General features: G+C 48.5%; 1 protein-coding gene across 1 annotated transcript in view; it reads left to right on the top strand.

Moving 5' to 3' along the window:
* The window catches only part of EXOC4 (exocyst complex component 4), an 858640-nt gene extending 843054 nt beyond the window's left edge, over positions 1–15586 (top strand). The window contains exon 18 of the mRNA XM_004608252.3: positions 13907–15586. Within this exon, the coding sequence (XP_004608309.1) occupies positions 13907–14144 (238 nt within the window). The 3' untranslated portion in view covers positions 14145–15586. The remainder of the gene's footprint in view (positions 1–13906) is intronic.
* Positions 15587–19519: the final 3933 nt, after the last annotated feature.

Raw genomic sequence — 19519 nt, forward strand, 5'->3', positions numbered from 1 at the left:
GAGGGGGGTGGGAAAAATTGTCCCGGGGGGGGTGGGGGCTCCAAGTCCAGTTAAGTGATAGGCTGTGAATTCAGGTGGAGAGAGATAGAGATGGAAAATCAGTGTCGATTCATGATATGGACCAAGACTTGATCTCGCCAACAAGATCCCTCAGTCTCAAGGTGTGACCAAGGCCTTTTCTGGAATATATCCATCACCATTCTCACTTCAGTCCCCGTCACGCGCAGAACCGAGGGGGCTGCTGGCTGTCATCTGTGCTATAGGACTCTGCCACTGCTCCACCCCGGGGCCCCCGTGGTAGACAGGCTGTAGCGTGGTCAGATGGAGGCGGGATCGTGATCTCCAGCCTGCCCCAGGGACTGAAGTGGAACATCGACATTTTCATTCGCTCTTCTTGTTGATTTAATTTTCTGGGGCCACCCTTGGCACTAGATGCTCCAGGTCTCCACCAGAGGAGCTGGGCAGGGCCAGGGAGGGAGGCAGGGCCGGGGTTGGCGCTCCCGACCTCACACCCACACAGCCGAGCTCACCCACCAGATCCAGCCCCCTTCCCCGGGTCAAATCATGCCATCCTGGCTGCCAGGGGGTGGCTGTGGGACTCCTTCCTTCCCAGCTGCTGTTTCCAAGTGCCCCCTTGGCATTTTCCTGCCCAAGAAGGCTTGCCAACTCTCCCCCCCCCGCCCCCACCTGAGAAAATATGTTCAACGGCAGTGTTTGTTTCCCCCACCATGCTGGAAACGTTTCCCTGAAAACGTCAGAAATGCTGGCCAAGGCGCAAATTCTCAGCAGCCGGGGAAGTCCGAAGTGGCCAAGACCCGGCAGGACCCTCTCCAGCTACCCTGTGGGGGTGATCTAGGGACCCGGAGGAGGAACAGCTCTTCCCCGGCCCTTCGGCCCCAGGTGACCAACTCCCAGCCTAGCCGCTAGCTGGCTGGAGCGTTCTTAGGTTCAGCGTCATAGCCCGTCACTCTCTGGAGAGGTGTCCCTCTGCTCGTGTGGGCCCAGGGCTGGCCCAGGCGAGGCCTGTGTCAGCAGTCACAGTGGTCCCCAGCTGGATTACCCGGAACCCATTTCTGCCAGGTACCCTGTGCGCAGAGCACGCTGCAGCTCTTGGAGGGCTGCCAGGAATGTGACCTTAGGGGTTATCAGTTGTAAGTAGAGCCCCTGAGGCATCTGTGTCCCCAAACTTGGGTTTGGGTGCCAACTGAGTGTCATTATTCCATAGGCCAAATTCCGGTAACTGCTGTTAGCCAGTCAGGTGGCCTCGGGTTTTATATATAAGTGTGTGTGTGTGTATGTGTGTGTGTGTGTGTGTGTGTGTGTGTGTGTGTGTGTGTGTGTGTGTGTGTGTGTATAAAATGGGCCAGGGAGATGGCTCAAAGAGCTGAGCACAGGCCTGCCATGTGCGGGCCCCTGCCTTGGCACCCAAGCACCCCCAGTTATAGTCCTTATAACTGCTAACACTGCTGGAAAAAAATATGTATATATTTTATGCCGGTGAGTGCTCAAAATGAGAAAAGTAAAGCTCAGTGAAGAGACGAACATGCGTATGAAGCAGGCATCACTGTAAATAAGGCTGCCGAAGGGCAGCCTCCCTATTGATAAGCTGACAGTTGAGCAAAAATGGGAGGAAATCTCTGCTAATCCTATATTTTCCTCCAACCTCTGTTCCTTTAATCCCATTGGATGCTCTTTTCTGATTTTCTTGCCCTTGATTTGCAGTATAAAGCCGTATGTCCCCTAACGAGTCCTTTTATTTTTTCCCCCTACACGAAGAAAGGCAACGTTCTAGCACTACACCTTGACTGTCCCCGCCTCCCTCCCCAGTGCTCGGTGACATTTGCCCTGCCCCCCTCCACCTCTCCATCCGCTGACTGTCTCTGCACATTAATTAAGGTATTAAGTGGAATCCGTTCTAAGCCAGTGTCCCTGCAGGTCACCGGATGCTTTTTCTTTTGAATTTGTTGCTCGGCCTGTATCGTTATCCTTTGTTTGTTTTTCGGCTTGTGTCCCGGGTAGCCATTCAGAATAAATTCATTTTGCTGGTTTTATATATATATATATATATATTTTTTGAGTCACCGTATGCATGGCTCACTGACAGTGAAATATGTATCAGCCACAGTGGTCATGTCATCCACCAGATTCACACGCTCTCCCCGGCCATCCATCAGCCTTGTCAGAGTCTGGGGGTCTTTAATTAGACCCTGCTGGATAGTGTACATATTTCCATTCGCTCCTTCTAATTCAATGTATTATTTCTTCTAATTGACAACCTCCCTGCATCACTTGTTCTTGGTTCTCTGGTGGCTCCTGTTGTAGCTTTAGTCTCCTTAGGTTTTTCCTCTTTCATGAAGAACCTAAGAGAGTTTAGTAAATTCCCCCTCCACTGCTGTTTACCCTGGGGATCTGCTGATTTGCATAGTCACACCTTGCGGATCATCTGTTGAATGGGTGGGGAGGGGGTTCTTCACCAGTTTCTCTCTTCTTGGTGCTTTACTTCTTTAAAATAGTCTTTTTTTTTTCTTTTTACTCAACAAGGTAGCAAAATCCCTCATAGTCATAATAAGATTTGTGCTAGGGTCCCAGACTGGAATCCCAAATCTCTGGCTCTGGGCTCAAAACTTGGTGACTCAACTTCCTTCCTTCCTTCCTTCCTTCCTTCCTTCCTTCCTTCCTTCCTTCCTTCCTTCCTTCCTTCCTTCCTTCCTTTTCTTCCTTCTCTTTCTCTTTCTTTCTCTTTCTTTCTTTCTTTCTTTCTTTCTTTCTTTCTTTCTTTCTTTCTTTCTTTCTTTCTTTTTTTCTTTCATTTTTTTTGTTTTGGGCCACACCCAGCAATGCTCAGGGTTACTCCTGGTTCTGCACTCAGGAATTACCCCCAGCAGTGCTTGGGGGACCATACAGGATGCCACAGATCAAACCCAGGTCGGCCCTGTGCAAGGCAAATGCCCTATCCATTGTTCTATCTCTCTGGCCCCAACCATTCTATCTTAAGCACCCCTAGCAGGGAACTGACCACCCACCTCCTTCAGCTTCTCTCTTTACACATGTCAGGAACCTGAGGAGGGGCTTTATCAGGGACCAAGGAGTGGAGCCAGAAGGCACTTTCAGAATTCGTCTAGCCCCCTGTTACTGTTGGCATTAAATCCTAATCAAAGTCACCCTCTCTGTGTCTATCCCCACAGACCTTTCTCCCCAGATTCCTGCAGGCCAAATAGAACTTAAATCTTATAAAGGCAGAAACACGTGCCCTGCTCCCCTTTCTGTTCTCCGCCCCTTCTCTGTCTGGGGCTTGGAAACGGGGCCGGGGGGGGGGGGGGGGGCCGATTCTGTACCTGGTCCAGGGCCTTCTGGTTCCATTTCCTTCCCCTTATACCAACACTGGGAAACAAAATGCGTCGTGGCAGATTGACAACTCCCAGATTCATTTTCCCTTAAATGAAAACATTTGTCTTCATTCCTTAAATACCTTTGATCTGGGCCTGGACTTTTTGTTTAAGATAGATAAAAGAAGCAAGAAGCTTCTTGAAGCCAAGGACTGTGCTTTTCTTTATCCTAATGTTTATGGTGTTATTAGAGCCACTTAGGCATTAGTAATATTACGAGGATTTCCTTTGAAGACACTCTGACTTATTTAGGAAAATGTTGGTGATTATTCCTTAGTACTGAGAGCACTACAGGGCCTCTGAGTTATGGTTATTCATCCTTTCTCAGCAGTTATTTCCCAGAATGCTAACCCGAGACATACGGAAGATTCCTAGCTTAAGGGCCATGGGCTAATTGGTAAACAATATGTACTTTTGAGGCCACCAAAGTGCATAATATTGCGTCTTTTTATATTAGATAAATTACTTTTTAAAATTAAAAGAACTCTAAAGTGATACTCAGCACAGCATGGTTCTCCTTAACCTGGACTCACCTTTTGATAATCAAAAATACATTTACAGGACTATGAGACAAACATAATTATGAAAGTAAAATGAGGGTCTAAATAAAAAATAATCACAGGACAAGAGGGTAATTCTATTCACTCTTTCATATTTCATTATTTGATAACATCAGAAGATGAATCCATCAGAATTGCTCTGGCAAGTGCAAACAGAAATGTGCCTGATCAATATTTATTAAAAACCTTCAAAATGGGAGCAGGAATTGAGCAGACTTCTTAATGGACTGAATAATTACTCGTACATTGGGGTTTGACCAAAGGCAGTGCCAGTCCAAAGAGACACAGTTTTAATTGTACTGAATTTAAAATGCGGTTCCTCCTCTAGCCCCGTTGTAGAAAACTTAATTTAAAAAATTATCTGATGTAGCAGAGAGTGACATAGGAATCCTTAAGTTGTTGAAGAGAACATTTCAACCATGGACGTTTATAAATGCAGTGTCCCCGGGGCAGGCCGAGCAAAATTTCTAGCTAAGGGAACAAAAATGTTTCAGTGATGGTAACTGAAGTTTGGGAGTGGGTCATCATTTCCGAAGGGAGGGGTCTTAGAGGAAGTCTCTTGTTCTGAGAAGCTGTTTCCTAAAAAGAACTAAAGTGGGGATGGAAAGATAGTACAGCGAGCAGGGCACTTGCTTTGCACACAGCTGACTCGGGTTTCATCCCCAGCATCCCATGTGATTCCCCGGAGATTGGAATGGCCAGGAATTCCTGAGTGCAGAGCAAGGAGTAAACCCTGAGCATGGCCAGGTGTGGTCCAAACCACTCCCCACCCCAACTCATCCCCCCCAAAACAGACTATCTGTTGGGATTAGAAAAGAGTAAAAGGTCTCTGAGAGGTATGAGCATAGCTGACTTCAACATCTAGTGTCTTGACCGGGGAGCTACACTTGTGCCCAGTGACACCCAGTGCTGTGACCCTGTGATTATTAGAATTAGGCCCATAGGTACTACCATGACCACTAGTTCTGTTAGAAAAGGGACAATGCAGTGCCACTGTGAAAGGCCATGGTTTTATATCACTATATATAAAAAAGTGTAGGTAATGACCCATTACAAAAGTCTAGAGAGGCCCAATCCCAATTGTGGCCACCTCCCAAAACTCTCCCTCTTGAATGACTCATAGTCTGTTGCCCCCAGCAGAGGAAGTATCTGCACTGGTCTTCTTCAAAGACCCACCTTCTCGATTGTCCTGATGAGAACGAACATCATGTCTTTGGGAACACTGTCAGGAGTATTCCCCCGGAACTGTTCCATGAGAGAACAGAAATCGAATTCATACACTAACTGTCCAAGAATTATTTAGCTTTTCTCTACTTTTGTTTGTTTTTCATTTGTATGTGGGAGAGGCAGTAACTGCAGCTATTTCAAATTAGAATTGGCCATCATGTCTGTAGTAAAATCTGAGCACTTCGATGAGGAAGAAAAATGAGAGCAATCATATTCTATTTGTTAATAAACCAATTTCTTTTCTGACACATGTAGGATTACCACCCAGTGTATTTGTGTGTGTGTGTGTGTGTGTGTGTGTGTGTGTGTGTGAGATCTGGAAAATACCTTTAGTTGAGTTTATACTTGTTCAGCATGTTTGCTAATCAGTCATCACTACATCTTGCCAACCAGTGGGGGAAGAGCCGAACCAGCTCCCATTGGGGTTTTTGTTTGTTGCATTTTCTTTTCCTTGCATTCATTTCTACTTAGACACTTGGATATACAATGCTGCTAGTAATAGAGTTTCATGCACACAGTGTTCCCATATAACTGCCACCAGTAGACTGTCAGTGTCCCTGCAGTGATGTCTCTAGGTCCTGTGCCACCCCCAACTGCACCCACCCCGCCTTGGCAAAATCAGTTCTGTAGGCAAGCACTCAGGTCTCTTACATCAGTCTTTTGTTACTCCCTTACTCTGTTTCTTTCTATTCCACCTACGAGTGAGATCATTCTCTGTGTGCCCCTGTTCCTCGCTCTTCACTCAGCACGATCCCCTCTGGTTCTGTGCAGGGTACAGGAGATTAATGGCAGGACGTCATCTTTTCCTGTAGCTAAGTAGTATCCCTTTCGGTATATCTAACCACAGTTTCTGTACTCCTACATCCAAATCCATTCATTTGAGTGGAAGCCCACAATTTTTAAGGAGCCAATTAGCAGGTGCAGTAAATAATTTAGAATTTTAAAATTATGATGCTTAAATAGCATCTACTATAACATTTTGGCTTTCTTTATGGGCACTATACATTTTTAAAGCTAATAGCATTTGCCTAAGGTTACACATAGCTACTTGAGAACAGGGAATTTAAAAAGGGTTTACTGGAATCTAAGTTTAGTTAATATTTTATTTGTTTGTTTGTTTGTTTGTTTTGGGGGCAATACCCAGCAGTGCTCAGGGCTTACAGCTCGCTCTGCACACAGGAATTCCTCCTGTTGGGACCATATGCAGTGCCAGGAATCAAACCCCGTCAGCCACATGCACGGCAGGTGTTCTACCCATTGTACTGTTGCTCCAGCCCCTTGGAGCTGTCTGGAGTGTTTACTTCTCCAAGCCTTTTTGTTCTATGTCTCCAACCATTATGAGATGATTACCTGATACATGGGTATTTTTCAGTGCCTTTCTTTTCCTTTCCCATGTCCCTGTTTATTATCACGTGGAATCAGCAGACAAAGCAGGAATCAGATATTCCACCTGACACAATCTAGTGACCCACCTACCACTGAGATTTTACTTAAGTACGCAAGAATGCCGCTGCTCTGCTATTGGCCAAAAAAGAATGTGGTGAGCTACACAATAGTTAGGTACAGGTGATGTTTCGTTTGCTTGTTTGGGGGCCACAGCCAGCCATGCTCAGGGCTAACTTCAGGCTCTGCATTCTGGGATCATTCTTGGTGGGCTCGGGGAACCCTATGGGATGCCACGGATTCACCCTGGGCTAGCCACGTGCCAGACCTTACCTGCTGTACTATCTCTCTAGCCCTCAGCTTCATTTTTCTTCCTTTGAAACTTGACATTGAAGAAGGGTTTAGGCCATCAATTTCCCCTTCCTCAAGTGATGAATGAGAAGGTCAGTCAGCTTTTGAATGGAAAGACCACTTCTCCAGACCCAGCTTGGTGGGCCAGAAAAGGGGAGGTAAAGAGAGGAAACAAATAAAAAGAGCTGAAAACCATCCCTGTGATTCCTAATGCCAGATTTACCAAATGACTTCATTATTTGAATTCGAGCCCTTAATTCCCAGAAGAAATCCGGTGTTATCCAAAGATAGCAGCAGAGTGTATAAATCAATTTTGAATTGCCACAATGCTGGCTTGTTCCATTACAATAGACAGCAGAGAGTTGAGTTCTTCTGTGGATTTTAATTCACATTCCCTAAAGCACAACTCAAACGAATTTAACACACCAGTTTTTTGCAATTAGAACTTTTTTTCTGTTCAGTTTCAAATATTTCTGTATTATGGTGGCTTTGAAGTGAGCCCAAAGTTGGAAGTCTTTCCTTTCAAGGCCTCCAACAAACCACTCACAATTCTCTGTGACTCTGTTTGCTCGCCTGTGAAATACAGATGATTACAGCACCTCCTTCAAAGGGTTGGATACCTTGGGGCTGGAGTGATAGCACAGCGGGTAGGGCGTTTGCCTTGCACGCAGCCGACCCAGGTTTGAATCCCAGCATCCCATATGGTCCCCTGAGCATCGCCAGGGGTGATTCCTGAGTGCATGAGCCAGGAGTGACCCCTGTGCATCACTGGGTATGACCCAAAAAAAAAAAAACCCAAAAGTTTGGATACCTTAAGATATCTAAAAATGTAGCAATCTTAGTACTCTTAGCAATCAAGACATATCCCTAAGCCAACAGGGCGCATAACTATGTATCTGGAAAATATGCTTTCCACTCAGGGATTTTAGATTCCGAACCCACCCTAAGAGAGGCTGATGGGGACTGGAGGCATGGCCAGTGGTTCACCACATGTTTTGCATGTGTGAGGTTCATGGTTTGGTGCCCCATACCACCAAAACCAAGAAACAAATTAATCACAAATAATGGGAGGCAACTAGCTGAGCTTTCCCCAGTGACCCTGGGCAGTCCCTATCTTTGGGGCATTCCTCTCCCCAAAACCAAAACTTTATCCACCACCTGCAGATATAGGACTGAGTTGCTTTGGGGTGGGAATAGCTTGTTCCCTGGGATTTACAGAGAAAACAGAAACTGATAGCAGTCACTTCCAGGGATGCAGTAATAACTGGACATGCCAAGGGGAGGAAGGGCTGGAGAAGGAGAAAGGAGAGGCTTCTGAACAGCTCTTGGAGAAAAGCAGGAAGGGCACTGATACTCAAAGGATGAAAAATAAAGGGCAGCACCAATTTTCTTATACAGGCATGCATAGCTACATCTATTAAAACCCACCAAGTAGGTTTTAAAGTGTCCAGACTACATGTTTATTAAGCGTGTGGGGAGAGGGGCTGGAGAGATAGTACAGTGCTCAGGGCACCTGCCTTGCATGCAGCTGACCAAGGTTCAAGTCTTGGCATCCTGTATGGTCCCCGCAGCAGTTCCAGGAGTAATTCCTGGATGCAAGGCCAAGGGTAGGTAACCCCTGATCATCACCAGATATTCCCCTCCCCGCAAAAATAAAGTCTGCAGAGATAGATATTATCACAAGTTCTTGATTAGAAGATTAATTGATGCAACCTTTTAAAAAATGCAGCATGATAATATGCTGAAGTCCTAAATGGGTATACTTGCCTTTTAACTAATCTTGCTTTTGGAAGTCTAATGCCGGGGGGAAGTCTTATAACTAGAAGAAACTGATGAATCCAATTGTGTTTGGTCTTAAATATTTCAACTACAAGGAAAAATTAGGAGAACATTACACAGTGGGACGTGGTGGAGGGCCTAGAAATCAATGCTAAAATGGGCTGCATTTGGGATGGAATTGTATGTCACCCTTTCTCTGCCCCATCTTTCTGGTTAGCCCATATATTCATATATTCTGTAGACACATGGAGGAGTTTGATAATCCGAGTAAGATAGTTATTTTTAAACTTTGAAAAAAAAAATCTGCTCAACTTACTGAAATGGCTTTCAGATCCTTCCTAGTGTAGTCATTTTCAGAAGTGACTTATGACTTATGGAATTATGGGGCAGAAAGAGTTACAAACAATATCAAAACAGAGAAGCAAAGAAACACAAGGAGTAACCGTCTATGAAGAAAGTCATCCTGAGGGCAACAGGTAGGACTAATCTGTTTGCAGCAGAGGCAGAATATGAGCACTGCCCTTTTGTAGACTATGAAACTCAGCTCTGTGCTGTCACAACCCCTCTTCCTGTCAGTGTACCCGCTCCCTTGCCTCTCATTGGGAGCTGTTTTTTAGAGGCACGAAAGCAAAGGGATAAAAACCATGTGAGGAGAAGGAGGAGCACCTGGAATGTTCCAGGCAGAGCTTTCCAGAATAACAACTCTGTTCCACGTCAGGCACTTGGCCCCTAAGCCCTCTGGGCTATGAAAGACTTGCAGTCCTCGGTACGAGCCAGAAAATGTTCAAATCCAGGGGTCAGAGCGATAGCACAGCGGGTAGGGCGTTTGCCTTGCATACGGCTGACCCAGGTTCAATCCCCAGCATCCCATATGGTCCCCCAAGCACCGCCAGGAGTAATTCCTGAGTGCAGAGCCAGGAGTAACCCCTGAGCATCGCTGGGTGTGACCCCCCCCAAAAAAAAAAAGAAGAAAAAAGAAAATGTCCAAATCTAGTATGTATTCCCCTAGCCTGTCCAGGCAGCAGAGTTAAATGGCATCTGGTATTAAAACCCCTTGCCCCAGAAGACAGCGCTTTTGAGTATATGATGATAAACACCTGGCTTTCGTTTTCCTGGAGCCTCAATACGTGTAGATAAATTATTTACCCCAACTGGACTACCTGGTTTCATTTCGGCATGTCAGTGTTCATCATGGAAACTCATTCTCCTAATACAGTCGGGCGGAGGAGGCCTGGTCCCCTTCTCTCCTCCTGGGGCCCTGTGTGACGGCCCTTCCCCCCACCTCCGGCTCTGGCTGTTGCTATGCTACTTTCGTGTAGTCTTGGCTACTGGGGTACAAGTCTAAAAGATGAATGAATTTCATTCTGTCTTTAAATATTTATGTTTCTTTATGACATAATATATCATCCTGGTTATGGGAATTCCCCCCCACACACACACATACACACACATATACACCCTAACTGTAGAAAATACACCATCAGTTACCTGTCAATTTTGTTTAATAACTTAGCTTTGCAGTTCTTGGCCATTTCACCGGAAGCTCTTGAAGACTCTAGTGGTCTCTGGGATTTATAAAGGTCTTCACTGTGCAGAGGATATTGAAACATTAAGGACTTAAGTGCCTGCCCTTTATCACAGTCACACAGGAGGATCCGGGGCTAGAAATCCAGACATCTTTGTTTTGTTGTTTGCTCCCAGCATGGAACAGTAGCCTCTGTAGCAAGGCAGCCTGTATCCCTGGTAACAATTCATCAGATTTTTCAAAAGAAATCCAATTTCATCTGGGCTGGATGGGTTCCACTGTTGCTTCTTTAGGATCGCTGATGAAAATATCAACATCCTAAATCAAAGAAGCCCCGTTCTCTGGCTTTAATCTCCACGGAAAGCATCCCTTGCTGCATTTATCTCTCCTCTCCTTAATGTTTAGGTTCTTGACTTGAGAAAATAGAAGTTGTTCTGTGACTATTTCTCTCCCAGAATGACTCTGGTGTGAGGCCCTGCCTGTCCCAGAACCTCTGGGCATCGCCCTCTCTGCAGGTGGGGGTCTCAGGACTGCTTCCCCCAGCTCCCCCAGGCTCCCCGGCTCCCTGCATCAGGAAAGCCACCAGGCTGGAACAATCCACTATCAAATACGTTCCGGGTTTGGAAGAACCGAGGCCCCAGTTCCTTCTTACCCCCGTGTTATAAATCTAAATTTGTAGTTGTGTTCTTCTTGAGGGACTGGAGCAATAGCACAGCGGGTAGGGCGTTTGCCTTGCACACGGCTGACCCGGGTTCATTTTCTCCATCCCTCTCAGAGAGCCCGGCAAGGTACTGGGAGTATCCTGCCCACACAGCAGAGTCTGGCAAGCTACCTATGGCATATTGGATATGCCAAAAACAGTAACAAGTCTCACAATGGAGACGTTACTGGTGCCCGCTGAAGCAAATCGATGAGCAACAGGCTGACAGTGACAGTGACAGTTAGGCTTTGAAAAGAAGTTCCGGGTTTCTGGTCTGCGCTTATGTCCAGATGTGCGAAGGGTATGCCGACGCAGAGGGCTTGAGAGATCCCTCCAACCCCAGAGTTGGTTGGGGCCCCTACCCGTTCTGTCTCCTTGGTCCTGGCCAGACCCTTCCTGTCTGGGCCTGGGAAGGCTCCTGTGTACTTGAAGGAGCACTGCCTTACACCGGCTATCATGGGGGGGGGACATACCGGGAGCCCAGCTGTATCTCCCGGATGCTAAAAGACTTCAAGAGTCACAGTCTAAGCCCCGCAGGCTCACGGAGGCCTGGTTTGTAGCTTTCTCTTGGTTTCAAGAGAGCACATGGCATTGTTCTCCCTTGTGAACCTTCCAGAACCTTCATTGTTCTGCCCTGAATATTCGAATGCACATTTCTCTCGTAGGCTCTTTGTTCCACCACTCAGGGTCAGTGGCCTCAAAGTTCAATGACCCTGAACTCCCCAACTTTTGTTTGGTTCGATTTGGGGGTTACATCCAGCAGTGCTTAGGGGCTCTGCTGGGCTGGATGCTCCACAGTGACCCCGGAGGTGCTCTGCGACCTCTGGGACCGTATCTGGTGCTGGGGATCTGGGCAGGGGTCAGCCACATGCAACGTGAGTGCCTTTCCTCCTGTACTATCTTCCAACCCTCGAGTCAACTTTGTGCTAACTTGGAATGTACAACTCGGGATGGTCCCTGTGCCCCGCAGAGTTCCTGGTGGGCGGGAGAGAGAGCCTCTAGTCCTCACCTCACAGTTCTTGATTGACTTCCCTGACCTGACGTCACATTTCCGTCTTCTGTGCTCTTCATCCTGCACCAGTACTCCACAGCTGCTGCTCGCCCCAGTCTCCCTGGGTAACTCTGCCCTGCCTTTATTCTTCCTTTTTTTCTTTTTTTTGGCTTTTTGGGTCACACCTGGTGATGCTCAGGGATCACTCCTGGCTCTGCACTTAGGAATCACTCCTGGTGGTGCTTGGGGGAACATAAGAGATGCTGGGGGTCCAATCTGGGTCATCGCCATGCAAAGCAAATACCGTCCCCACTGTATCATTGCTCCACCCCTCCCTTTTCCCTTCAAGTTTCCTTTGCAAGCCCTGCCTGACAGTGCTCTTTCCTTGGTGAATGACACAGGCCTGAGCCTTTGCCCTCCGCTCAGCGTGGCTTGGTCTCTCCTTCCCTTGCTGGCCTTCAGAGCTCTCATGCATCACTTTCAGCCCCTGGAAACTTACTTTATTCTATTTTCTAATGTGATTTTGGTTTGTTTGTTTTTGCCACACCAAGTAGTGCTCAGGGCTTCCTCCTGGAACTGTACTCAGGAATCACTCCTGACAGTGCTCAGAAACTCTGTGTGGTGCTGGGGATCAAACCCAGGTCGGCTGCATACAAAGCAAGTGCCCTACCCACTTCACTCTCTCTGCAGCCCCACATTCTTCTTCTGTTTTCAATAATTTTTTTTTTTGCTTTTTGGGTCACACCTGGCGATGCACAGGGGTCACTCCTGGTGCTGCACTCAGGAATTACCCTGGTGGTGCTCAGGGGACCATATGGGATGCTGGGAATCAAACCCGGGTCGGCCGCGTACAAGGCAAATGCCCTACTGGCTGTGCTATCACTCCAGCCCCACGATAATATTTTTAATCCGTGCAGCAGGAGCCCTGCCTTGGAGTGGGAGACTTGGATACTACCCTGGCACAGCCTTGATCTCTCTGAGACAAAAGCCACGGCTTCCCGCCTCTCTGGTCTTCAGTTTTGTCATCTGAGAATGGGGAGAAACAGCTCTCTCAAAAGAGTGAGGGTTCAGTGGCATCGCGCCTTGAAATTCTCTCCGTCCACAGAAGCACAACCCACTTCTCGCCCCCTTGCCGACTTGTCTTTGAGCCCCTGAGAGCCAAGTCTTGCTCATGATTACTTTCCTCGATTACAGTAACACAATAACCACCTCATTATCATATTGCTAATAATCATTGTTTATGAAGCATGCGGAATTGGGTCAGGCACCCTTCCAAGTGCATTAGATGATTAATTCTTCTAATAACCCGAGGAGCTCAGCACTGTGATTTTCCTAGTTTGTGGTAGGGGGGAAAAAAGATATATATATATATATATATATATATATCCTTTATATATTTCACATATATGACTGATCCAGTGGTTCAGACAAAAGTGGTTGGTCTTGCCTGTGTGATTATTTCCCCTCCTCTTGTTCCTGGGCCTCCTCTTCTCTCTCCTTGGCTCTCTCCTAAGAAAAGCTTGAGTGATTGTTGATGGAGTAGGGGACTTTCCCCCTCGGTCTCCATGTAGACCCAGGCTCATGAGGAGAGAGAGCTTAAGGTGCTCCAGGGAGGCAAGGGACAGGCCCCTCTGGTAGGTAGGTATCACTGTCATCCCGTTGTTCATCGATTTACTCGAGCGGGCACCAGTAATGTCTCCATCACTGGTAACATTATGAGTTACCATAACAAAAGTGAGCCTTGTTGTTGCTGCTTTTGGCATATGGAATACACCACGGGGAGCTTGCCAGGCTCTGCCGTGTGGGCGGGATCCTCCGGGTAGCTCGCCGGGCTCTCTGAGAGGGACGGAGGAATAGAACCCGGGTCGGCCGCGTGCAAGGCAAAACCGCCCCCCTACCCGCTGTGCTATCGCTCCAGTCCAAACATTCGACTGGCCCAGAGCAAGGTCCTGCGGGCGCTAGGAGAGCACTCCCTGATGAGCCCTGTGCTGTCCTCTCCCGCAGGCAGTACTATGAGATGCTGTACAACACGGCCGACGAGCTGCTGAACCTGGTGGTGGACCAGGGCGTGAAGTACACGGAGCTGGAGTACATCCACGCACTGACCTTGCTGCACCGCAGCCAGACAGGCGTGGGCGACCAGACCACCCAGAACATGAGGCTGCAGCGGCTCAAGGAGATCATCTGCGAGCAGGCCGCCATCAAGCAGGCCACCAAGGACAAGAAGATAACCACGGTGTAAAGGGGCCTGCTGGGGGGGAGGGGAGGGGCGGGGCGGGGCAGTGACCGCAGCCTTCTTTCTTTAGCACACTCCTTCCTTTGGCCTGCTCTCAGCTGGCTTGGTTTCCTCTGTGGATAAAGCGCAGGTGTCAGGAGTTTCCATTTTTGACTTCATCTCTGTGCTTCAGTGTTGGTGGGGGGGTGAGGTGGGGAGGGTGTCCCAATACAGAATGTTTGGGGGATTGTTTGTTTGTGTTTGTTTTGATGGACTGTAATGTAGGCACTTCCAGGGGGGCGCTAGGTGGATGGCGAGGCAAGTATCCAATTGTTGATTAAAACACGAGTGACAAATGTTTTGTTTCTTGGACCAGAGCTGTCGTACAGTGGGTAAGGCGCTTGCTTGCCTTGCATGCAGCCAACCTGAGTGCAATCCTCAGCATCCCATATGGACTCGCCCCCCCCAGCACCGCCAGGAGAAATTCCTGAGTGTAGAGCCAGGAGTAACTCCTGAGCATCACCGGGTGTGGCCCAAAAAGTCAAGAGGGAAAAAAAAATTGTTTTGTTTCTCATTCTACGATCTTTTGGAAAGTAGGTTGTTGCTTAAGCTGCTGCCCTTCCCGCAGCCACTCCCTACGGTTCTGTTGTATAAACAAGAGGGTTTCTTTATTCTGTGTCTTGACAAGGTAGGGAAATAAGGGAAGGTGCCTCGACTTCCATCTCTATTGCCAAGTCAAAGCAGTGGCTTCTCAGCTGGCTTTTTGTTGTCAAGACTTTTTTAACAAGACAGGATGTAATATTCTTTTTCTCCATCCTGGCAAAACTTCGTATGCAGTAACTTGTGCACAAGTCGCTGGTTGGTTTATTGCCATTTTTTCTCCCCATGCAAAATCAAAAGCCATGAAATTAGTGAAAGAAAAGTGGAAGCATGCAGGATGATTCGACCTTCCTCTAGATCTAGATCGTCCCTCCTTACTTTCCAGGGGAAAGAAAGGGTGATGAGGGAACATTGGATCCCACGTGAAAGTGACCGATGATTATGTAGAGGTCTTTCTCGCCTTGGAGAGTAGCTCCCCCATGCTTGACTAAAGGGGGAGACCAGGGCACAGTCTTTCCAACCTCCTCCGTATGTGCCCCATTTCTCACTTCCTCCCTGGGGTTGTGGGCACTCCCCGCTCCTGGCCGTCTGGGCCCCACTCCCCCCAGACCACCATGCTTTCTTACCACCCACAGTTGATATGTCATGGAAGGAAGCAGTGCACTGACAAGGATGTGGGCTGGGCTGTCAAGGACCTCCCCCCGCCTCGCCCAGGAAGGAGAGCTAGAAGCAAGACCACCACTGTCACGTCTTAATGCTATGATGGCTGAGAATTTGTCAATGATTTGTACGGCCTTTGTCTTGTTGGGAAAAGCAAATAAATAAATAAATAAATGAATGAATAAATAAAATGTTTGGAAAAGCTAAAATGTCTTGTAGTGTGTTTATTTTTTATTCAGCTACCCTTCCCCCCTATAAAGCCAAATGATACGAGGCCCAGGGGGCCAGATTTCAGACAAAATGGATGCCATTATTATACGCCCTGAAGACAGAGGATGGGAGCTGGTCTCAGGTCTATCACTGCAGGATGTTCATGCCAAGACTTCATGTCCAAACATGAAGACCGGGTCTGGAGCGATAGCACAGCGGGTAGGGTGTTTGCCTTGCACGCGGCCGACCCGGGTTCGATTCCCAGCATCCCATATGGTCCCCTGAGCACTGCCAGGAGTAATCCTGAGTGCATGAGCCAGGAGTAACCCCTATGCATCACTGGTTGTGACCCAAAAAGAAAAAGAAAAAAAACATGAAAACCACTGCCTAAATGTGCACTTGCCGGCCCAAAGGCCAAAAAAAACAGGCCTGGCCAGAAAGGACACTGCAAACAAAGCAAAGCAGCACCACCTCCTCCTTCTGCAAAGCCACATGGGCCAGACGAGACTGCTCTCCGCATCCAGGGGAGCTCAGGAGGAAACATCCTGAGGTGGCCCCTGACCTCGAGGGAAGGGGACTGTGAAGTGAAGGGTCCAGCCTGGTCACTCAAACACAAGGCCCCTGGGCAGTAGTTGCCCGCAGAGAGCACATCCTCTCCTCATCACTATCACGAACCAAGGGGTACTTCAAATGGCATCCCTTTTTATGTCCGACACGACCCGAATCTTAAATGCTACCTTGCTCCCTTCTGTGGATGCAAACATTTTCCCAGGGATGACAAAATCTTAACGAAGCCCTGGCTGGCTTAGCGCATCTCGGAGTGAAATCCTTGCCAAAGGGGCTCTAACGCTAAGGACAAGGTGTGACTCAGGATGCCTGGGCACGTTGTGTTTTCAAGGTTTCTGATAGTGGCTTCGATCACATTGTGTTATTTTTGAAGGTCTCCGTTATCACCTTTCATGACACCTCTTAATGCATGAACAATACTCTGGATAGTATGTCCTTTACCTCCAGAGTACAGGATTTTTTTTTCTCTTCTCCAAGTCTTTAATCCTAGAACAGCATTTTTATTCCTATCTCACAGCAGGGTCTTGTCATCTTATTGCCCAGCTGAAACTTTCCCCTTTTCATATCAACTTGCATCTTTGCCGTCTGGGTGGGGACCGTCCTCACACTGCCTGTGTGTCCAAGTTCTGAAAGAAAAACTCATTTTTGAAAAGACAAATTTTGCTCAATCACATCTGGGGGTCCTAGAGCAATCGTACAGCAGGTAGGGTGCTGGCGTTGCACACGGCTGGCCCAGGATTGATCCCCAGCACCGGAGAGGGAGCCCTGTCAAGAGTAATCCCCGAACTCAGAGCCCGAAGTCAGCCCTGGGCACTACCAGATGTAGCTCGATAAAACAAAAACAAACAAACAAAAAAAATCACAGGTGGGGCCTGAGTCCTCGAGAATAATCTATACTTAGGGGGGTCTCCACCTGGAGCCAGGGCCCTCTGTCTCTGTCACTGAAGCCCTAGCCACTTATTGGAAAAATGACACTTTTCATTCCACCTGAATGTTTCCTCCCACCTGACAGGCATTGGTTTCTGTTTCAAAGGGCTGGGGAAGAAAAAGCCAAATCTAGCCGAGGTGAATGGGCCACCAACCCCTGATGAGTCTTTCTAACAAATCCTATCCACAAGGGTCTTCACACCAACGCCTTCCTTCGTTAGGTCCCAAAGGTCTAATTTCCTGTGACGGCCACTGTGATGTGAGGTTTGTGTGGTGGTGAACACAGCCAACGGTCCCTTGGGGACACGGACTTTACCCCCCAGTCCTTTTTTCTCTGGGGACATCCTGTTGTCCTCTCATCCCCCAGGCCCTCCTTCCATGGAGGAAGACGTCCTCTGGGAATGAGGTCTGGAATCTTCTAAACTTCCTTCCCGAGTGGGTGTTCAGAACCGTGTCTCCAGGGCCTGGACATTCACCCCGTACCTCATTCATGGAGCCATTGATTTTCCCTCTACTTTCCTTTTTGGGTCACATCCGGTGATGTTCAGGGGTTACTCCTGGCTCTGTACTCAGAAATTACACCTGGTGGTGCTCAGAGGACCTTATGGGATGCTGGGAATTGAACCAGTGTTGGCTGCGTGCAAGGCAAACGCCCTACCCCCCATGCTATCGCTCCAGCCCCAGCCCTGTATTCTTGCTGTGATGCCAGACTGTGTCTGCCACCAGGCACACTGAGGCCCAGACCTCTCACAGCGAAGAAGGCCCCTCCCTGAGGAGAGAAGGTGACGAGAAGGAAGCCAAGCCTCAGTCCTGCCAGCAGACGCATCCCAGGAAGCAGTGTCTGGGCTGAGAGGCGCACACCTCTGCCTCCCAACCATCATCTTAAGGCTCAGGGAGGTCTGGCAAAGTGCGCCTAATTTGGAGAGAGGCACATAAGGTACCGAGAACAGGAAAACACAGAATCACTGGGCTCCGCCAAGGTCCCGACTGGGTCCTAATTAGGCACCGTTGTTCTAAGAAGAACCTCCTGACTACGCCTGTGTCCAGACGTGACACCGTGCAGAGTCTCGTTTCTGAAAGGGAGGTTGGTGTGGGGGGTGGGGGAGGTGCCCAGCCGGAGGTGCTCGGCTCGATTTGGCGGTGGCGGGCCTGCCTGCAGCTCTGAAGAGAGAGCGAGTGTGAAAGGCCTGTCCCAGCTCTACACCTGCAGACGACCCATCCGGTGCCGGCCGGGGCTGGGCTGTCACGAGTCAGACCTCATTATCCGGAGTGGAATGAAGCTGCGAGTTTGTTTCTCTCCGAGGGCACGGGGCCTCGAGCACAGCAGAAGAATCTCTGCTCAGAGAGCGAGGTGTGAGCGTGATGAGACGCGCGTGATTCGAGGGGGTTGCTTTACCACACACCTCAGGGCTGGGGTAGAGGGTAGGGGGTGGGGGGAGCCTTTCACCGGATGCTTCTTCTGTTTGTAATTAGAAAGACGGCCAGGACGTCTTGCCCCCCCTGAAGAAGGGAACCTTGGACAGGGGAGGTGCGGTGACCTGTGAAAGCCTCTGCAGGCTTCACTTCCAGAGCGTGCAGGCTGCTACCACGGCGGGAGAGTGACAGATGCGGGTAAGGTGAGTCCCCATCACACGCTATCTCAGTAATGGGGGGCGGGGGAGAGAGAGAGCCATAGAGGCAGGCTGGGACTGGGGGTGATGGGAGGGAAAATAATTGGGGACACTGGTGCTGGGAAAGTGGAAGGGTCGGGTGTTGGAACAGTGTATAACTGAACCTAATCATGAACAGCTTTGTGAAGGTCTAGCTCACAGTGATCCAATAAAAAAAAATCTTTTTTAAAAAAGGAGAAAGAAGGGGCCGGAGTGAAGCGATAGTACAATGGGTAGGGCATTTGCCTTGCATGCGGCTGACCTGATTTCGATTCCCAGCATCCCCTATGGTCCCCCAAGCACCACCAGGAGTGATTCCTGAGTGTAGAGCCTAGAGTAACCCTTGTGCATTGCTGGGTGTGACCCAAAAAGCAAAAAAAAAAAAGAAAGAAAGAAACAGGGTCTGTAATTTCTGCTGACTTAATGCTTCATTCTCTATTGGAGAAAAAAAGCCATCAGCCTTCTCCCAATCCCAAACTCGGTGATTCGACTGAAAGCAAGTGTTTGATTGATGTGCCGTGAAGGGTGGGGGAAGCCAGGAGTGCCTTTTTTTCTTACTATTGGTATTTGTGTGTGTGTGTGTGTGTGTGTGTGTGTGTGTGTGATGTTGGCTGGCGGGTAATCCATTTATGAAGCTCACACTACACAGCAGCTGCTGGCCTAAATGCTTTACCAGGTTTTCCTGCTGAATCTTCATGTTCATCTTGGGAGTTCTGTGCTCTAATTCCTCCTGCTTAGAAGAGGAAGACGCGGCTCAGAGTAAGCCCTTGGCCGCAGGCAGATGCCAAT

This window comes from Sorex araneus, chromosome 1 (genome assembly GCF_027595985.1).
Source record: "Sorex araneus isolate mSorAra2 chromosome 1, mSorAra2.pri, whole genome shotgun sequence".
NCBI classification, from domain to species: Eukaryota; Metazoa; Chordata; class Mammalia; order Eulipotyphla; family Soricidae; genus Sorex; species Sorex araneus.